General features: G+C 43.7%; 2 protein-coding genes across 3 annotated transcripts in view; one reads left to right on the top strand and one right to left on the bottom strand.

Moving 5' to 3' along the window:
• The window catches only part of eml3 (EMAP like 3), a 36,175-nt gene extending 23,483 nt beyond the window's left edge, over positions 1-12,692 (bottom strand). Inside the window, exons 1-4 of one of the 2 annotated variants that reach the window (XM_084924660.1) lie at positions 12,548-12,692; positions 1,724-1,900; positions 1,481-1,595; positions 803-1,312 (exon numbers count right to left, since the gene is read on the bottom strand). In XM_084924660.1, coding sequence (XP_084780786.1) covers positions 803-1,312; positions 1,481-1,595; positions 1,724-1,900; positions 12,548-12,572 — 827 coding nt within the window. In that variant the 5' untranslated portion in view covers positions 12,573-12,692. The remainder of the gene's footprint in view (positions 1-802; positions 1,313-1,480; positions 1,596-1,723; positions 1,901-12,547) is intronic. The other variant, XM_084924661.1, reaches the window with a different exon arrangement.
• Positions 12,693-14,148: 1,456 nt separating this feature from the next.
• On the top strand, positions 14,149-17,483 carry ecsit (ECSIT signaling integrator). Its single transcript, XM_084924659.1, has 8 exons — positions 14,149-14,277; positions 14,413-14,655; positions 14,825-15,224; positions 15,316-15,539; positions 15,950-16,007; positions 16,128-16,276; positions 16,743-16,848; positions 16,934-17,483. Exons 2-8 carry the CDS (start codon positions 14,500-14,502, stop codon positions 17,218-17,220), a joined length of 1,380 nt encoding a protein of 459 aa, XP_084780785.1. The 5' UTR covers positions 14,149-14,277; positions 14,413-14,499; the 3' UTR covers positions 17,221-17,483.
• The last annotated feature ends 687 nt before the right edge of the window (positions 17,484-18,170 follow it).

Below are 18,170 nucleotides of genomic sequence, written 5' to 3'. Positions count from 1 at the left end.
TGATGTTCTGGGAAACCCTTTCAAAGGAATAACAAGGAGGTAGGGCAAAACAAAGAGCACATGCACAAGTAAACAAAGTAAACAAAAGCAGTAAACAAAAGCAGAGCCCTGCCCTGTGGTCCCCACCTATTAGTAAGGTAGTCCTTTATAGAAGACATGCTTTGCTGTAAGACAATATGTTTTAATCACAAAGATATTAGGAGCGATTACAAGCTTAGAGTAGAATTATAGTGAAACATTGTTGAAACAGTTTGTGCAAATCTACAAAACCCAGTTGAAAAAACAGATCCTTACTGGCGCTGTGTCACATTACAGAATCATGACACTGAGTCATTTTGAGGAGCTCTGCAGCTACGCAGCAGGAGTATACACTGTGCAGCCTTGTGTGCAGCTTGCAGACATGCCTTTTGTTTACTTCTCATTCTATTTTCCAATGGATTCAAATCTCTGGGTGCTTTGAAGCTTAATATGGATATATGAGTCAAACATCCAGTTAGACTTTAGCTTTTTGTTTCTCCAGTTCAAACACACTGAAAAGAAAGCACATGTGGACTTTAGTGACCAAGACAACAGAACAGGACACCTGGGGTGGTGACATATTCTAACGCAGCATGACACACCCTGCAAACCTGAGGATGTCTGGTTCATAAAGCGGGCTGCAGCACAACTGGGGTTTGCAGAGCCAGAATCTGGAAAATCAGTGTTAGTGTTGATTCGTTCTTAAAAGTCATGCAATCAATCAACGATTACGGAAAGATGATTGAGGTTGTAAAGAACGCGGCAACGAGGCAGGATCACGCACAGAGCCTTCTCTCTTTCGTGGATGGGAGACAGAGGTCCAGAGCGGGAGCTGAGGTTCTGGTCTGAAGATTTGAATGAGGCCGAGGCTGAGCCTGGATCCTCCGGAGAGCAGCTTCCATCCAGGAGGTCGTCCCTCTGGAGGCCTCTGATGGTGGTGGGCTGAATGGGCTCTTCAACTGATGATGCCCATGTTAGTTCCTTTTCCTGCTCCCCTCTTCCTCCCCCTTCATCTTCTTCTGGCTCCTCATCCTCCTCTTCCATACCAGGGACACGGTGGAGTTTGGCCCGGTTTCCCTCAGATACAGAAGGACCTTCCACGAGTGCATCTTCCAATTGCAGGCTCTGGACTTGTCCGTGGAGAGGGACCCTGCCCTGGCCCGAGTCCTGGCCTGACAGGGTCGACTCTGTCTGGGTCGACTTGTCCACTGTTGCTGGAATGGTTTGGATGTCCGTGGATGCCGAGCTTCCTCTTTGGCTGTTTGCATTGGTCACAGTGGTGTCTGACAGTTGGCTGGAGAGTTCAAAGGTTGAGAACAACACAAAGCAGTCTTACAGGCAGTTCACACAGACATATGAACACAACGACAGTTTGAATAGACAAGCGTGTTGTCTAATACAACACAGCGGCCCCTCGTCATTCTTCCTGAGCTTTTAAGCCCTTGGCTGGAAGGCGTAGTACCTCGTAGCAGGGTGCCGGATCCCATCGCTGGCTGAGCTGGAGGACAACTTTCTGCTGCTGGTGGAACAATCTGAGCAGCATGCTTGGCTTAGCAGCCGTGCAGCACTCGGGTTCACTGAGTAGATCAAAGTGGATTATTAGTTTCTTCTGAGTGTGCAGCTGCACTCTGCAAGTCTAATCATTTTTATATGAACGAAGACGGATGAGCCACACTAGTTTCAGTTTTCAGTTAACATCACCCACCTGCTATGACCTGCTGCTTCAGTAACTGTAGGACCTGATCATGGATGCGGAGCCTGCGCAGGGCATCAGCCAGAGAGGATTTTAGGAGTGTGATCTCGTCCTCCTGTGCCTGCAGACGCACCTCCATCATGGATGCCCGGTCTGGAAATTCAGCACTGCTGTCAGCAGACACATCATCTACAAAGGAAGCAGCAGGATGAGGGTTAGAGAAGAGCTGCACTACCAAATAATCTCAGCCTGTCGCTTGTTCTTTCATGGCTTCAACTTCAGGTAACAATTAGCGCTACAATGTAGTTATTTTCTTTACAACAGGTTTATGTCATTTCATCAGAGGTGGGGCTAAGCACCAATCTGGACCCACGTCTGAATCCAGGAATCTTTAGAAAGATTCGTTATGATTGTGAGACAGAGCAAAATGTAACATTTAGTATCATATGTTCCTGAATGTCAAAAGAAATAAAAGCTCTTTTCCTGCAGAGCCTGTTGCTGCGATGCTGAGATTAAGCCCATGTGACACTCAAGTTCAGCATATTCTTCAGAAATGCTTTTCTCAGTTTATGTTCTCAGCCAATAGTCTGCCTTTTCTTTCGTTTAGGTGAGAGACTCGGTGAGCTTTAGCTCAGTCTGGTAACAGGCTTTCTACATACTTTCTACCCATCGTTAACTTTCACTCTCAGATGAACACTCTGGGAGTAATTCAGGGTTCAGGATATTGCTCAAGGATACTCTGGCATACAAACTGGAGCTGTCAGGGATCCAACCACCTGCCTTCCTTTGAGCAACTTATCTTTGTGAAGATTACAACATCACTGTGAGGACATTTTTCTGGTACTACTGTCTGAAGGGAAAGATGTGGTTTTAAGGTTTCGATGGTTGGGTTTAAAGGCCTGTGAATGTGCAATGGCAAGCATAGCTATCATAAAACATCTCTCATCACAGAAAGCATCCTGTCATAAAGCTCATTTCCTTTTTGGATCCATCCTTTAAATTACTGCTAGTTGGCAATCGTCTCTGGAAGCAGGATTAACTCGACTCTGAGAAGATCAACCTGCTGTCCGTCTGACTGAATGAGGTTGCTGTCTACATGAACCAAAGGGAATGTATCCAGGGACAACCAGTCGCCAGCAGGCTGAGTGAGTCCCTTCAAGTTGCGCTCACTGACAAAGGTCATTCAGAGTGATGGCAACATGCTGGCGATCTAAATTTGTATATTTGATAGAAATTATTTGCAAACCTTAAACAATCTCTCTGAAAGTGATTGGATTCAGTCCAAGTCAACGTTGCTTCCCAGCAAGGCTGAGAGTGTAACAGCCTCTAACTCCAGGCAGTCATCGAGTCACCACAAGTTGCAACTGGTCACAGAAAGGGAAAAATACTGCTGGCCACTGGTGCTGCTACTCACCCTCCTATTGCACCTCCATGCACTGGACAGTCGGAGGTGATTTTCGCAAACACTGGGATTGGAACTCTTTTGAGACTTTTAGTAAGTGCACCCATGCAGCCAGGAATCGAACCACCAACCTTCAGAATGACCTGCTCTGATTCCTAAACCACTCTTTCAATTCTAGCATCACATTCACTAAACAACTCAAAGCAAAGATCAGGAGGGTATTTTTCCTGCTACAGCTCTACTCTAATATTTTTTCACAGCATTAATTGGTTAAGAAATTCTAAGAAAAGTGTTCACCCACTCGGTAATAAGAGGTACTCAAGCAAACTCTTTCTGGACAATGTTTTTAAAGTATTGTGAAGCGATTTTAGCAGAGGGTAGCAGTCAAGCTCTAAATCATGAACGTGGCTACGAAGAGTAGAAGAGTTACAGCTGACACAGAAAAATGCTCGCTCTCATTACGCTGCACTACACTGAGGCGTTTTCTCTTTTTACTTTATGAGAAAGCCGAGATGTAAACATATAGCCTGAACGCTCCAGAGGTTTCAGTAAGTAACATGTAAAATGTATTTATACAGCACTTTTCACAGACATATGAAACAAGAAAGACAACAAATCACAATGAATCATAAAAACTCCTGGTCTAGTTACAAGCTTTTTGAAATAAAAATGTCTTTAGCTTGTTCTGTGATTGTTTATATAATGACAATTATGTTTCATGTATGTTTGGTGTTAATAAGAAAACTAATAAAAAGATTTTGAAAAAATAAAAATAAATAAAAACGTCTTTAGCTGCTTTTTGAAGAGTCCAGACACTGTAAAATGGTAAATGGACTGGTTCTTATATAACGCTTTTCTACTCTTCTGACCACTCAAAGCGCTTTACACAACTTGTGCATTCACCCATTCACACATGTTCTAACTAACATTCACACACATTCACCCGGATGGACGCATCGGAGAGCAATTTTGGGGTTAGTATCTTGCCCAAGGATATTTGGCATGCAGACTGGGGGAAGCCAGGAATCGAACCACCATCAGATCAGCAATATAGGGAGGGGCCTGTCCCTGGAGTGGTCTAAAGCAGCGGTCTCCAACCTTTTTTGCGCCACGGACCAGTTTATGCCCAACAATATTTTCACGGACCGGCCTTTAAGGTGTCGCAGATAAATACAACAAAAATAAAACTAGTACCGGTACCGAAAAAAAGAAGATTTATTCATAACACACGTGAAAAGACTCAGGAAAACCGAGTTAACGATAAAAACGATAACAAAATAACGCTAAAACCGATAAAAACCCTGAAAACCATACATTTCACACCTGAGCCTCAACTCTCGCGGCCCGGTACCAAACGACTCACGGACCGGTACCGGTCCGAGGCCCGGGGGTTGGGGACCGCTGGTCTAAAGGTTAAAACTAGAATTTTAAACTGGAGCCTAAATCTGATTGGTAGCCAGTGTAGTGACTTTAAAACAGGAGTCATATGAGCTCCCTTTTTTTGAGCGGGTCAGTAGCCTCGCTGCAGAGTTGTGAACAACCTGCAGACGAGCTAGCCCTTTCTTGTTTGGACTATTACAGTAGAGAGTCTACAGTCTTGAGACAAAAGCATGGATTATCATCTCGAGTTCACTTGTTGACACATCTAAGTTTTGAAATGTTCCTCGAGTGAAAAAAGCAGGTTCTTACGATCTGATGTAAACGTCCCTCCAAAGAAAAAGCTTCATCAAAAATAACAACCAGGTTTCTAAGGTTATGTTTCTGTGAGGAACCTAAGTCACCCAGCTGCTGTTTAATATCAGACATTGCACTGTCAGCTCCAATAATCAAAGTTTTAGTTTTGTCTGTGTTTAGCTGTAAGCAATTGTTGTTCAACCACGGTTTAGTGTTTGTTAAACAGTCAGAGTGGAGAGCTTATGAACTTCAGAGGGCTTAAATGAGCAGTATAGCTGAATATCGTCAGCAAAAAGTTGGTAAGAAGCATCAGGAAACTGCTGGATTATCTGGCCTAAAGGAAAAATGTATATTAAAAACATTCTCATGACCTCTCCTTCCTCCGTTTGCTGTCAGTCGCTCTTAGCTCTGTCAGTCTCGACCGCCCCCGGGGGCGTCTCCCATTTTGACCTCAGGACTTCCAGGCCATACTCGGCACAGATGTTTCTGTACACTATGCCGGCCACTTGGTTATAGCGGTCCATGCATGCCCTGCCTGCTAGCATCTTGCACCCTGCAGGTCTAGATTAAAAACTAGATTAGTTAGTTTAGATTCAGCTGATGTCACAGCAGAGCGCCGGTGCCACTCAGAATGATGAAGTTCAGCTCTGTGCGACCGCCGGTCTGATGAAAGGTTCTATTTCAAAACAAGAAGGTGCTGGGTTCAAATCAATAAGCCCGATGGGTTCAAATCAATAAGCCCGATGGGTTCAAATCAATAAGCCCGATGGGTTCTTCCTTTTCTTTCTGTGTGGCTCCCACAGTCCAAAGACAAGCATGAAACCAACCTTAAACCAGTCTGTACAAACAAATTCTTCACCGTTGAAAACATCTAAAGCACACACGGTGTTTTTATACCAGTGCTTCCTTAAAGCGATTGCAAATGAGACACTAGTATTGCCTATAATGCTATACATGTCGATTCTATCTAGGGGGAAATTGCTAGTTGGATTTCTGGTGAGACCATGACTTGCAGTTTGGTGGTGCCACACCCACTGTGGCTTCTTCCCAGGATCTGTTTTTGGCAGTGGGATCCTGTACTCAGTAGGCTGGTTTTATAGATGGGGTGTTTTATTGACTGGTTTTACTGGTTGCGGAAGTAAAGTGTGGAGGTTAAAAGAATTTCTGAAAAGCTAAAATGACAAAACTAAAAGTGAAAACATTCTAAACTCTTTAAACTTTGTGCTATTTCTGTGCATGTTTGGACGGCCACAGAGTGTGACAGCCATTAATATACAGTCTCTATATATGACTCACCATCCTTCCACAGTTGTTTGACTGTCTGCCATTTTTTTGCTATAAATGTAAGAAATTATAGCCACATTTTTGATGTCATTACTACAGATTTAAATTATTAGTGAGAGCACATGAGACCACACGTCCTTGTGAGAGGCATTTTAATTTGGAGTATAAACATCAGCGCTGCTTTACTCAAAGCAAAGCAAAACAAAACACGACATTTGAAGGGACAGTCGTGATCTGAACCAGTCAGGAGGCTGGACTGACAGGATAAAACAGAATCACTGTTCCTATTGGTCACAGAAAATCTCACACAACGTACAATTGCATCAGAAAACAGATACAACCTTTGCTACTGTAGAGGTCTCACCACAACATAATTACACATCTGCATAAATGATCTTACTCCACTTCCACTCTGGTTTTCTTCTTTTCATTTTTCCCATGGAAGCCAAGACGGGATGACTCATAGCTGTTTGGCAACAGCTCCGGGGAAGCTGGGATTTGATCCACATTAAATTCGTGTAGCTACACTGGAATTCTGGTTACTATTCACAGTTCGTCTGTCGTAACATGGAAGTGCAAAAGCAGGTTATGTCACCACTTTTGGAATTTCTTTTATCTCTGCGTGGAATTGCTTCTCAGTTCCTGAGTTATGGCTAAAGATGTCATAACTGAGTAATCTGAATATGCGTTATGTGAACAAACAAACTTTTTTCCACATTCCACAAATTTCAGGGCTGAATATCATTATTATATCAAGGTGAGGATATTTGCTGACATCTCGTTACTGCTCAACATGTGCCAGCAGACACAGAATGACTGACAGGAAATGACACGGCAATGCTGGACAAAAGCCTTTTTCACGTGTCTCTTCATACACGTCACAGGGTTTTCTCAACATGGGAACGTTTAGGAACAGAGCTCAAGTGTCTGTGGTGCACGTGAAGCCCAGTGACACAGTAGTTACTGGACGTGATAGCAGCTCTAGTCCAGCAGCAGCGTTCAGTAGGAGAAAAAAAGGAGGATGCAAACCCCGCTTGGCAGGTTATAATTAACCTATGATTCAGGTTTTGAGAGAAAAAGAAGGGAATCAATTTAAGAAAAGAAACATTAGTTGGTGAAACACACCACGAGCCTCGTGTTGTTGGCATTCAGCCGTATTGTTAAAAAAGAGAGAATTTGCTCCACTGATGACGTCTTTCGTAAAAGGCTCAGGGTCATTTAAGGACCCAGCAACTATAATTAGCCACTTTACTTTTATCTACATGAAACATGTTACTATAAATCTAGATTACTGCTCTTCTCCAAATGTTGCTTTAGTTCTTAATAAGCCCATAAACGTCTTAGCTGCTTATTTGCATGCAGTGTGCTTAAAAGTTAAAAAGAGTACGTGCGTCCTGCATCCGTTTGACTAACACATATTCTCACAGCGTCCGCCCACTCTTTCTACCTGTCACCCAAGGATGCTGCATCATGACCTCAGCCACCTACAGACACACAGCGCTCAGTCTGTAGTTCTCTACTTTGATTTAGATGCTTTGCCGCTGCTCAACATCCTGTACGCCCCTGCACAAGAGCCGAGGTCCCATCTGAGAAGTGAAACAGAGAGCTGCACCATCTGTGAGAAATACTCCCCCCACCCCACCACCACGCCGCCGCACACATGTGACTGACTGCACAGCTCGTATGGCTGCAAACGGCTCCTAGCTCACCAGGACTGCACATTAGATGAGCTGACCTCCTTTACAGTCCTTCACTTTAACTCTCATTCCTGTGTTTATCTTCAGGGAGCATCTCAAAAACACACCCGATGACGCCGTGATGCAGTGGTTAGCGCCTTCACATCACAGAAACAAGGTTGTGGGTTTGATTCTGTAGGCTGGCTGGTGCCTTTGTGTGGCATTTGCATGTTCTCCCTGCACCTGAATGAGTACTCTCTACTCTGCTGCGGTTGTAGTAAGAGAATTTATGAAAGGACTAGAATTAAAACTAACCGATTGTAGTCTGCACACAAAACTGTGCCTCGTGCACACAATGCGCCGAAACGACAGGCACTTCTACACTGCAGCTGGGAGCCAACAAGCTGGTGAAAAAAAAGGTGGCATACAGGGAAAGTTGATGCTGCAGGCAGATACGTTCACAGGTGGGGGTGTGAGAACACGTTTTCAAGGAATAGTTTCCAGCACTGAGTGCACAGAAGACAAAGGAGGGCAAAAATATTTATATTTTAACTAAATATTTCTCCGAGCCACGCGACACTGAGACGGCGACACTCTGTTTGGTTCAGGGACATGAAACAAGTGGTTGAGACGGCATTTAGATGATCCTGGAGCATGTCGGCGGGACCGACGTGTAGACGACTCTCAGTTCCCCATGTGGTCCTTAGTGAAACTGAGTCTGACACCCCCGTTTCATTTCATTTTTACTTTTTATTTGTCATGACCCACAAACAAGAGCGCGGATCTCAGCAGATACGAGACACCTCGTACCAAATTTAGCTCCTAGCCTGTCTCTGGGCAGGTGAGCCCAACATTAAATAAACTAATACAAACAATATCCAAGTTAAAAGTACAAAGTTCATATAAAATCGGGAAAGTCACCCAGCCCCACCCCACTAACAACACATACACATCTTTATGCACGCCTGCACATCCAGTTCAGTAACACTATGCCACCATTAAACTGTATAAGCACAGCATAAAAATCCAAAGGACAATGATTTAACAGAAGACAACTCATGCTGGTTTGATTACTGTTGCATGGGTGGATTCATTGGTTTACACTGTGCTCGCAAACTGCAGCAGGGGCCCCAAAACCAGTTAAGCCAGCCTTGCTATCTTAAAGGATAAAACCATGGAAAAAGTAATTGTCAAAAAGCCAGAGGAGATGATGCAGCTTACTTAATTTTAACCGTCAGGCCTCACTGACGCAGACACAAATACAGTGCAAGTCCGTGCTCGCTCTACACACAGATAACAACACTGTAAGCCACTGACGGGCCATGGAGCATAAATCTCTGCCACATGATGATCTCACTGAGTGAGACTGACTGATTTATTATCAGAACTGCTTTAACTGCACAGACTGAAGTTTAAGCTGCTTTGGTTTCGTTCATTCCTTCTGATTTACAGGTGAGGAACTGAGGCGATCAAAACAAGGCACCAGTGAAAATACTGGTGATACTCTGATTCACCCGACTTCAATCTTTAAACTGACCAGTCAGAATTCAGCATTCACTCAATGCTACAGACACATTTCAGTGTCTATTAGAAAGTAGTGAGCTTTAACTTCCAGCCCTGAGACAGACAGAAAGAGCGTTTACCTCCAGGCTCCAGCAAAACAGCACGTGTGTTCTTCTGAAAAGAAGCACTATTACAACATTCTGGGAAAAACACTGAAAAAGCTGCCATTTGCTGATGCAACTTCCTGCTGATCTCTGCACAACTGCAACACGTCCCAAATCCTCACAGTACTCCTAGACAGCTGTTGGAGCCAAAACCACAACACGCTGAAATGATAAATCCACTTTGGTTCCACTAATTTAATCCTTACCGTACATACACCAAATATAACTCCTGTTCTCAGTGTGTTTACAGCAGCGAGCTGACAAAGATAATGAGCTCCGCTGACTAAGTGCTAAGTGCTGTATGAATAGACTCGATTCTGCTGCTCTAATTCTAAAGCTCTCTATTAAAGCACGTCTAAGGGCTACAGTATAAACAGTATTTGGGTTTAACAGTAACTGCCGTTAGTCCTCTGATGGCTTTTATGATGCTTGTTTGAGTGTAAAGGTGTGTATTTCTTGTCTTATGTACTACAGCAATGTGACCACGTTCACATTTGCCAGCTGTTAAGCTTCCAGCTGTGTAAGTGGGGTATGCACACATGTTTACAGTAATCCATAAGCAGTAATTCAATTTCTCTTCTCTTTTCAAGTTATACAAATGAAACTCATGACAGAAGAAGGCATGCCTCTTCAGACGCTTGAAACACTGAGTAAGTGATGTCACTTCCTGTAGGAAAAGTTGCTATTCCAGCATTAGCAGCAGCTGCCTATACACCAAAGCAAACCATGACAAAGAAACATAGCTCATCAAAGATGGAGTCTATAAAAGAGAGGCTGACGATTACCACAACAAAGCACAAGTCGGTGTCAGCGAAGCGTTTCACTGATACCCTCCACTGTTCTCATCTATAGTGAAGAGCTTAGTACTTATATTGTGCGTATGCACTTTAGCTCCTTTACGTGTGCGACTGTACATGGTCTGTGTGGGTCAGAAAGAAGTGTTAGTCGGGGTTAATGGTACGACCCCCCACCTTTACTAGGATAACTGCAAATGTAAGCAAGGTAACGCTGAGTTACGTCCAGACATAAATCCCACATTCACTGGAATTTCTATACAGTTCTTCTAATCTGGTCTATTTGACCCTGTTAGCATAAGCTGTGGCCTTTTATGGGAGTTCAGACTAGTCAGGAGGAATGTGAAAACTAGTAAACTTTACCTCCTGAGCCGTAAACTACAGACTTCAGCACATCTGTCATTTGAAACAAAGGTCTTCCACTCCTTACTCTGAGCCGGGGAGTTTCTTGTAACGTCTAAAGTTACGCAGTTACTTAAGAGAGTGTGATACTTCACTGGGTTGCATTGTGCTCACACACACAGCATGCATGTGTCTAAGTTCATTCAGTGACTCAGTAAATGCAGTTTGAAAATCTGAGGAGTTTTTCATGCTTTTCCACATTTCTGCACAGATTGAACTTGTGCAGTTATCATTACTGATACAAGTCATGGACACAACAATTACAAAACACAAGACTCCTGTTATGAAACAACAGAAAGGCAGTAAGATAACGGGCTTATTTTGTATTTTCAATACGGATATATTATCTTACTTTATTTTTAACATCTAACAAATGGTATCAGTATTAAAACTGAAGGCAGTATCTTTAAAGTCTTGTTTTGTTAAGTCTCAAATAGCCATTAACAGAAGTAAACTGTTGGAAAAGCAGTAAAGTCCCTTTGTGTGGAATCTGCACACACTGCACATTTGCTCGCTCTTCCCTAAAAAATTACTATGACTAGTTTGCAAAGATATCAGCCAGTCCTTTAACCCAGCTTTAAGGCTGGCATTTGATTCCTGCAAATCTGTCCACCATACTGGGCTGTATTCAGTGGAGGAAATATTGTGTATCGGTATCTGCATGTTACTGCTAAACACAGCAGTTATTTGATCCCTACAAACTCATATTACGTAAGCCGGCCAGCTGACACCGAGGCAAACCTCCAAAGCTCCAGCACACCTCATGCAGCTTTCCGAGGCAGGTAACGTGTCACCATCTTCGTTTATGAAACAACGTAACACAGGTCTTCATTAAGAGAAATGGCTGTGTCTTAAAGCTTCCTCCAGCACTGAGTCACAGCTGCCTTGCTCAAGCTTCCCCATGTGATATTAATATATTTGCTGCTCCCCAGTGCTTTGGCGGCCCACCAGCTTTCAAGAAGCCAGAGTATGTAAGATGGGCTTGGGTGTGGATGTTTGTATACACATGTGAATCAAAAGCAGTACTGGGCCGCTATCAAAGCTCCAGTCCCAGCATAATAGTAAGTATTGTGGGGACAGACAGGGTGGAGCTTTTTCACCCAACCCACAGTGACTTGGAGAGAAGGATGTTCAGCTGGTGCTTCGTCTAATATATGGACGAACTGTTTGTGCATGGACACAGGCTGCTGCGGTCTTCCGTGCACTTTATTCCATTATTTCAGGCTCCTGAACGCTCTGCCGGTGGTCTCAATGTTGATGCTCAAACTACCCACGCGTGACAACATGGAATCAGCAGCACACAACTCAGTTTGCGACACAAAGTGAGGCGGTTGCAGGCACGCCTCCAGGGTGTCCTGATCACTCGGGCCAGACTTGAGGCAACTATTTGAATGCCACAGAAATAATGTAAACGACGTGCAGCCCGTCCCACACACCTACACAGTCACAGCGCTGCTGTAACGTCCTGTTTCTCCATCGACGTTTACGACTACCGTCTGTCTTCGCTAACGTGTGGACGAGTGACTGAACAAAACACGGAGAAATGTTGAAAAGCCCAAAATTAAGCAGCAAAATTCCTTTGAAAGTCAGAGCGGATGTTCCGCCGACTATCCGCTTGCAATAAAAGACAGCAAAGAATGCGGCGACGAGCGCTGCCAAACTGCTGAAAAGCTGCATTTAAGTGTTCAGTTACAAAGTTTTGGTGTGACTGAAAGCCTCCGAACAAAGTTCGAGGTTTAACGCGCTTGTTAAACTGTGTAAAGCGTGTGTGGTGCGGTGTATGCTAGTTTTCTCCAAAGATTGCCATCTTTGAAGCTGTTTGACAGCGTTCCTTTGAGAGCGATGTGATTATCTGATCCGAGCGCGGACAGTGAAGTTTCCACAATGCTAATGCTGTCAGTAAAAACACAAAGGACCACTGTCGCTGCTGCACTCACCCAAACTGTTGGTAGAGGAATCCATAATCCCAGGTTTAGACGGCGTCTCCTGTTTTTAGAGGAGCAGCGTGCACTAAGGTGTGTTTTCCATGCTGACAGAGGAGAATCACAGCCCACACTCTGGAGACTCGAGTCGACTGACAGGTCTAAGAATACCGGAAACGCGGAATTTTCCGCAACATAAAGCGCAATACTTTATTAAACGCACGGGTGTGTGGTGAGTGTGTGTGTGAGGGGGGAGTACTTAGAAGTAAATCAAGCTTAAATATAAAATATAGTTCGAAATTACTTTATATAAAATGAAAAACTAAAAACAATCACACCACAGACTGAAAACCGCTTCCGGAAGTGTAGCCCCTCGTTATAGCTAACTTGACACTATTGGCGGGAAGGCGCCAGGTACGGCTAAAAGTGCTGCCAGATATTCGCCTCAGTCTGACTGAGTCAGGAAACAGGATTTCTGTGTCCGTATACCAGAACATTTCACGGAACTCTTAAAGCAGCTTCTTATGGCTGCACCTCTGCAGCCTGGCAGCTACAAGACGAGCATTTGTTTCCATCTCGTGGTGGCGGTGCGCACTACAAGCCCTGAAACCTGTGCCAGAAAGTGACTGCCTGCATTCAAACTGCTATAAATAACTTGTTGGCCTATAAGAAATGAAACGTATATCAAATGCATCCCTCACGAATGATATCCAGTCATCCTGACCACACACAATATTCCTGTCACAAGGTAGAAGCTGCAATTAGTTTTTGGTAAAGTGACTTTTATATATCCTTTATTGACCCAGTAAGAAAGTCTAATTGACGTTAAAAATGTCTTTTTTAGAGTGATCTGACGTCATAAAGATACCTGCAAGACAGATTATTTATTTATTTATTTTATATAGAACACCTTAAAGGTAAAGACATCACACATTAAAAAACACACACACACACACGGAAACACTGGAAATGGCAACAGAAAGGATGGTGCCAGAAACATCACCGGGGACCTTTTTAAATCTTATTTTAAGGGTAAGATCTTTTAGTTTTTAGTTTTGATTTTGTTTATTTGTTGTAGTTGTTTTGCTTATATTGCATTTGACCAGCGATTCTATAAATGCAACGTTATGTCACTGTGACTGTATTTGAATTTTAGTGTTGCAGTAATTGTCAGCCAACATAAGCTCGACGATGGCTGCGAAGTGGCGACTCTTGCCTTAAGAAGTATCTCTTAGGGTGACCAACCGTCCTCTTTTTTTTGTTGACTTGTAAACGCCTATACAACGTTTTTTTTCACCATTCATTAACCGCACAGAGAAGGCATCGTTTAAATATGTTAAAGTTTACTGTTAAGTGAACAGTATTATTAAAGTTCTTCATGACTGGCACAAGTGTCCTCTTTGTTGGAAATCAAAATATGGTCACCCTAAATTATACTGCACGACAAAGGATAAAAAATAGTTAGCTTTCTCTTTTCTCAACTTTTGTTTAATAGTTTGAAGAATCATAGCTACAGCGCGAAGAATGGCATTGATTTAGAAATCATTTCCTGCATTTTAATGGAGAACATTTACTGCGCTTATTTGCGGTTTTACGGAACTATCATTTCTGTCACTGTTTCTATTGTTTGGGGGAAGAAAACGCGTGTCGGACCGGAATGCTGTACTGGCCTTTCAACATGGTAGCGTCCATTGGCAGCGCCTTCTGAAGGAGACTATATTCTTGTCCGATTGTCGGCATTAATGGTCAGTATTAACATGGTTATACATGTTGGGGTGATAATAATAACTATCCTTACTACAACATTTGAGCAGTTGACGAACTAAACTTCACAAAAATGTGAAATGTAAAGTTTTATCGTTCTGTACAAATATTTACAGCTGGATGAGGTACACCGAAGAGTGAATGTGTGAGCTTCACGTCCGTGTGCACTTCTGTTCTCTGACACTCGCTGTGATGGCTCGACTATGAAGGGCAGCCGCTGCCTGCATCAGCTCAAGTCTCTGCGGCTGCTCAGCCACGCAGGGAGGCTGCTGCCTCCTGCTGCTGCTGGAGACAACGGCGCTCTATTCCGGTTACACTCCTCGAGTCAGCTCGGCGGCTCGCAGTGCCCACAGCGCGAGGTGAGCTTTAGCAGCGACCAGACTTAAGCTCATATACAGCACTGATATAATCGCAGAGAAAGGCAGCTGGCAGTCGACTCTTTGTTTGGTGTTAATCAATAAATAATCTAATCAGATCATATGAATGAATCTTTTATATGCGTTCATAACAAAAACGTGTTGCTTTTAGGTGTTGAGGCATTTCCACAGCAGCCCAGCGTGCACCAAGAGTCAGCCTGCACGGTTCGTTCAGGAAGAGGACAAGACGAGGGACAAATCTCTGGTCGCCCACGATGATCTGTTTGAGCAGGTCGCCAAAGAAACCAAAACCAAGGCCACGTTTAACAAAGTGATAGACGTCTACACCAAGAGAGACATAAGGCGTCGAGGTCATGTGGAGTTTATCTATGCTGCTCTGAAGAAGATGCCAGAATTTGGGGTGGAGAAAGACCTCACTGTCTACAACAAGCTGCTGGATGTTTTTCCTAAAGAGGTATTCGTGCCGCAAAACTTTATCCAGAGAATGTTCAACCACTATCCCCGTCAGCAGGAGTGTGGAGTGCAGCTCCTGGAGCAGATGGAGAATTATGGTGGGTGTCTATAGTATTGTGGTAGTTGGTGAGAATCTTGAGGTATTCTGTACACTGTTTTTGTGTCTAAGTGTCAGTGTCTGTGCTTCAGGTATCATGCCCAACATTGAGACCAAAGTGCTGCTGGTCCAGATCTTTGGAGAAAAGACCCACCCTATGAGAAAGTACCAGCGTATCATGTACTGGTTCCCCAAGTTCATGCACGCAAACCCCTTTCCTATTCCCAAGCAACTCCCTGAAGACCCAGTAGACCTGGCACGCTTCAGCCTCACACGCATGGCAAACGACTGGGATGCAAAAGTGACCGTCTACCAGGTATATGCATGGATTAGCCTAGCTTAGCATGAAGACTGGAAACAGGGGGGAACAGCTAGCCTGGCTTTGTTCTTTAAAAGAATAACAAAAGTAACTCTAAAATCTTTAAAGCTAATACGCTGAATGTTTCAGACCCGAGTCTGGAAACCCCTTTTCCAGAGCTGTCAACCACAGACTCGTGTTCCACATTTCTTAAGCTTTTAAATTGAGCTTATAGAAAGTGGAGTCGATGTGAATTCTCAGAAAAAACTCCACATGATTGCGAGTACAAGTTTTTGTGTTACAGTCATTTAGTTTCTCAGGTCTAACTAAGACAAACTTGTGTGTAAAAATCGTTTGATTGACTTTGTCTTTTGTCATCAGATGTAAATCTTGTATTTACCAAACTGTGTGTGTGCTCTCCTCACAAGCTGCCCTGCACAGACATCACAGAGAGCGGTGCTGAAGTCACACTTCCACATATAGTAGGTATGGATGACTTGAAACTACACTCTGTGTCTTAGTCAGAAATATATTGTTAAAAATACTAATAATGGCATCATTTCCATATTTGTTGTTTGTTTTCTTTCTTTCCTGTGTTTGCACCAGGCATCCAGAGCCCCAGCCAGATGGAAGCGCTCGCTAAGCACAACCCGTGCAGGCCCGTGTTCGTGGAGGGGCCGTTCCCTCTGTGGATGAGGAAGACGTGTGTTTACTACTACGTCCTCAGAGCTGACCCTGCCCCACCTGAAGAGAAGGTGGGCAAACATTACTGTTATCCATTACAAATAATAAGTGCTGTGTGATGATCATATAACAGAGTGTTTGAATTCTAATGATTGTGGCTTATAGCTCAGGAAAGTCACAAAACCAGAATCTCAGATTATAGAATATTTCCTAAGATCAATTAAAAAGAGGATTTCTAGTACAGAAATGTCCAGCTTGGTGTGTTCATTAATACACTCAGATATTAGGAATGCAACCGTTGCAGCTGCTTTCCTGTAGACATCTGTGCATGCTGGTGTTGGGGGAACTGACACCACCCTCACTCCACTCCCTGTGAAGCTCTCCCAGCTTCTTCAGCTGGCTGTCATCTGCAAACAGCCAGCCTTTTCTGCAGTGACCGTCTGTGTGTTCCCCTCGTTGTAGACTCTGTATAATGAATATAGAATATGTGAAACTTTGTGAATTAAATTACAAAAAAATCCTCCTCCCTCCCCCCAGGTAGAAGAGCCGTATGACCCAGAGAGGTGTTTCATCTATCCTCTGCAGCTAGACCTGGATTTGGACCGCGACCTGGGGGACGATGAGAGCTTCGATGTGGAAGACTGTAAGATATGGCATCACTGCTGTTGACCACAACCCCTCAATTCCAGGGTGTAACATAGATGATGTGTGTCTGTGTGTCTATCCAGTGGATGAAGGTCCAGTCTTTGCCATGTGCATGACCAGTCAGGGGGACCAGGCTACCCTCAATCAGTGGATCTCTGGCCTCCAACAGAGTAACCCCATCCTAGGTCAGATCCCCACGCTGTTCCGACTGGGCGCTGGACCCCGTGAGCTGCAAGGGGTGGGCGACACCGACTCGGCCAGTGGAACCTGGTTTTCTTCACACGTCCATAAAGAAGAAGCACACCCTGGGGAAGAAGCCGAGGCTGTAGTGGAAGAAGAGCCCAGGAGAAGTCAGGGTGTGAAGCAGTGAACAGGAAAAAAGTTTCCTCCTGACTCCCTCCGAACCAGCCGGGAGGTTTTTGTAAATTCTTTTTAGCATATTTAATAAGGCCATACAAAATAATTACAAACGTATTTATTCAGTCACAAATGTCTCACACCCTTAAAATACAGCAGACTATCTAGGGAAGTCCTAACTCTGTATGTGTTCAAATGAAGTCATTATAGCTGTGGAAATAAACAATGATGAAGTCAAGTTGTTCAAGTAACACAATAAATGTTGACTTCCATTTACATTTGGACTCTGTTTAACCATTCACTGTTTTTCACTACCATTGAAGCTCTACTTGATTTTGGTGAACTTGGTTTTTGCTCTAATGACAACAGCTCGCCACGCAGACGTCAGTGAGCTCACACTGTCAGGAGTGTTTGGCTTTTTCAGTTGTTGTGAAGTTGGAGTTGAGGTCAGACTGTGGAGAAAACAGACTCGTCTCATCGTCTGTGGTCTTTCAGCTGTGGAGTATCTGGTAGAGTTTCACTAAAACAGTTTTTGATTGCAGTTTTGTTAATTAGCAAAATGTGTGTTTGTGAAACTGTTATTCCATCTCTTAGTAAAACAAGCTCCTGATGAGGTGCATCATCATGCTCTACATCCAACTGACACTGTTTCTAGTTTGTTTTAGAGCTCCATTGCCTTACTGCAGTGCATTGGCAAGTTTGAGTTTGCACTGCACACACAATTCACCCACAGCTGCCCATCACAGACCCAGGCTGGAGCCACAGTGCACACTTCGGGTGTAAGCGGCCCTACTGGTGCAAGTGCAGCTTCAGTGGATTCAATAAAAATGATTCGGTCAATGTACAAAGCAGGAATTTCTGTGCTCATTAATGTGAAATTCTTAATATTTCTGATCATAATACCACACAAGTGACACAACTGCACTGGAGAAAACAGAGTTTAACAAAAAAGACAAAGGATTC

This window comes from Perissodus microlepis, chromosome 3 (assembly GCF_051167445.1).
Source record: "Perissodus microlepis isolate ML-2025 ecotype Zambia chromosome 3, ASM5116744v1, whole genome shotgun sequence".
NCBI classification, from domain to species: domain Eukaryota; kingdom Metazoa; phylum Chordata; class Actinopteri; order Cichliformes; family Cichlidae; genus Perissodus; species Perissodus microlepis.
The sequence above is the reverse complement of the archived record's forward strand: the minus strand, read 5'-3'. Positions and strand labels throughout refer to the sequence as shown.

What these genes read in the sequence shown, in the direction of transcription:
- ecsit (XM_084924659.1), top strand. Translation starts at nt 14,500, where the DNA reads ATGAAGGGCAGCCGCTGCCTGCATCAGCTCAAGTCTCTGCGGCTGCTC. An exon ending in CAAAAGTGACCGTCTACCAG is followed by an intron (nt 15,540 to 15,949) that starts GTATATGCATGG and finishes TCTCCTCACAAG; the next exon opens with CTGCCCTGCACAGACATCAC. An exon ending in GAGCTTCGATGTGGAAGACT is followed by an intron (nt 16,849 to 16,933) that starts GTAAGATATGGC and finishes GTGTCTATCCAG; the next exon opens with TGGATGAAGGTCCAGTCTTT.